At 44.8% G+C, this 2,652-nt stretch overlaps 1 protein-coding gene across 1 annotated transcript; it reads left to right on the top strand.

Moving 5' to 3' along the window:
- The first annotated feature begins 55 nt into the window (after window positions 1–55).
- On the top strand, window positions 56–1,989 carry Ndufb11 (NADH:ubiquinone oxidoreductase subunit B11). Its single transcript, XM_051179314.1, has 3 exons — window positions 56–299; window positions 1,495–1,625; window positions 1,800–1,989. Exons 1-3 carry the CDS (start codon window positions 99–101, stop codon window positions 1,921–1,923), a joined length of 456 nt encoding a protein of 151 aa, XP_051035271.1. The 5' UTR covers window positions 56–98; the 3' UTR covers window positions 1,924–1,989.
- Window positions 1,990–2,652: the final 663 nt, after the last annotated feature.

The raw sequence follows: 2,652 nt of genomic DNA, 5'->3' as shown, positions 1-2,652 counted from the left end.
CTGGGATCAACCGCAGCTGCGCACATAGCATTTCCGTGTTCCCCCTCCCCCCCACCCCGCGCCGTTCCCCCAACCCCGACCCAGCAGCACGAGCTGTCATGGCGGCCCGGCTGTTAAGTTTGTATGCTCGCCGCCTTTCGGCAGCAGCAGCGGTACGAGGGCTCCCAGGTGCCCGCGTTCGCTGGGAATCCTCCAGGGCTGTAATCTCTCCGTCTGCTGTGGAGAGAAAGCGGCAACAAGAACCGACCATGCGCTGGCAGGAGGACCCAGAACCCGAGGACGAAAACGTCTACGCGAAGGTGAGAGTGGGGGGGAAGGGAACGGGATGCCGCAGGGACCAATCTACGACTGGCAGACCCATGTCTAAGAGGACGTTCTCTGACTCGAGGCTTGCGCCGTGGACAAGATCTTCAAAGATTCACAATTTTGGCTTGTTTTCCTCTTTTTTTGATGTCTTTGGTCTAGAACTCGAAATCACACTTAAAGTGGGCAGCACCCAAAGCGCGTTAGAAACATTATAATCAAGATAATGCTAAATTCTGAGATGGAACGTGCTCGGTGCGAGTCTGTGCTAGACATTTTGTATCTATTAACTCATATAAGTTCCAAAACAGGGCGATTTGGAGGTAAACGCTACTACTGTTACCATTATACGGATGAGGATACTGAAACAAATAGTTGCTTGCCCAAGATCAAATAACTTGAGTAGGTAGAGGAGCTGATACTGGAATTTAAGACTAACTGAATTTCTGTGCTTTATGAATAACAGAGACTCTGTAGTCAGACACCCTGGGTTGGAAATTATTCATTTGTGTGACCTTGGGCAAGTAGTTTATAGTATCTTGATACCTCAGTTTCTTTGTAAAGTGAGAAATGTAATAGGACAGCTAAAAAATAGACCTGCTTCATATGATTAAATGAGTCAGGATGGTCACAACAGTTCCTGCCATTTCAGAACTATTCAATTAGATATTTATTATCGCCTTTTCCACTTTACTGGGATATGTGAGGTTTGTATACTAGCATATGAGTAGTTCATCAATACTAACCTCTGGTTGAGGGGCTTAAATATATAGGGTGTTATAGGATAAGTGGACCCATGGGAAATTATCAGTATTTAGCCATTTTAAATCCTTTATAAATAGCACTTCCCAAGGATGCAACTTGACAGGGAGATTTGGTAATGATTCCCAAACAAGTAGGTGAGGCCAATTTGGAAATAAAGTTAAAACCTTGGATGAGGAGATGGGGATGGATCCAGCTTTGACTTGATTAAATTTGGAGGAAGAGCTTTCTAGGCAGTGGGAGCAGCAAATACCAAAGCCCTTTGGTGAGAAGGAACTTCATATACCCTAAGAGTAAGAAAAGGATTTTATTGAGGAATAATAAATTGGTTTGAGGGCAGATTAGAGACCAACATGAAGATATATACAGAGCCAGCATATATCTTTATGAAACAGTAGGAAGCTCTTACTGACTTCTCCTTCTCCTCAGAACCCAGACTTTCATGGTTATGACCAGGACCCTGTGGTGGACGTCTGGAATATGCGGGCTGTCTTCTTCTTTGGTTTTTCCATCGTCCTGGTCTTGGGTACCACCTTTGTGGCATATCTGCCTGACTACAGGTATAGGGGTTTTCCAAAAGAATAGAGCGGGTAGAGGCAGAGGCAAGGGTAAAGGTTGAGAACGTCTATGACCAGAATCCTTGCCCAGAACTGGTGGAGTATGGGGTGCTGAGGTGGGGAACTGGTGTCTAGTGAGGCTCTTTTAAATCAGACCACACCTGTTGCTGCTTCTAGAATGCAAGAGTGGGCCCGCCGAGAAGCTGAGAGACTTGTGAAATATCGAGAAGCCAATGGCCTCCCCATCATGGAATCCAACTGTTTTGATCCCAGCAAGATCAAGTTACCAGAAGATGAGTGATGAATTACTGAGAAGGGCTTAAGAAGCACACTACTTTGTCCACCTCCTGCCTGTTATTCTCCTGGTTCCTCCAAGCACCTTATTAAAGGGATTGAAAGAAGGACTGGTTACTGTTGCTTTTGTTATGGAAGAGGATATGTGTGAGAGAGTGACAAGCCTTACAAGGGCCACTGCTGCCTTTCTTGGTTGTCTAGAGCTGTGCAACACTAAAGTTTGGTGACTTTGTACTCTATCCTATGGCCCTGTGGGTTGCACAGTAAGGGTATTTGGCTCCTCTTGGATCTCAGGTAGTTGCTCTTATGTAGTAGCTAGGGCTAGAGGCATCAGAAGCACATCTGGTCTGTACAGCCAATGTTTATAAAAACAAAACAAAATGTCTGGCACTTCAGTCTTCAGCATAGTAACCTGGGCTGCTTATAGCAGTGGTTCTCACTCGTCCTTATGCTATGATCCTTTAATACAGTTCCTCATGTTGTGAGCCCCGCCCCAACCATAAAAGTATTTTCGGTGCTACTTCAAAACTAATTTTGTACTGTTATGAATCATAACGTAAATATTTTTGGAGATAGTTTATCAAAGGGGTTATGACACACAGTTGAGGGGTAGCTAAAGGCTTTTCTGGATGGATATACAGCATATAGGAAGAAATTGACAGTAGCCATTTATACTGTAACCTGCCTACATTTGAACATGTGCTGAGATAACTGGTGGGCAAGAGCAGGCAGGATT

Source organism: Phodopus roborovskii, unplaced genomic scaffold (genome assembly GCF_943737965.1).
Source record: "Phodopus roborovskii unplaced genomic scaffold, PHOROB, whole genome shotgun sequence".
In the NCBI taxonomy this organism is placed as follows: Eukaryota; Metazoa; Chordata; class Mammalia; order Rodentia; family Cricetidae; genus Phodopus; species Phodopus roborovskii.
This window is presented reverse-complemented; position numbering and strand designations above follow the sequence as displayed.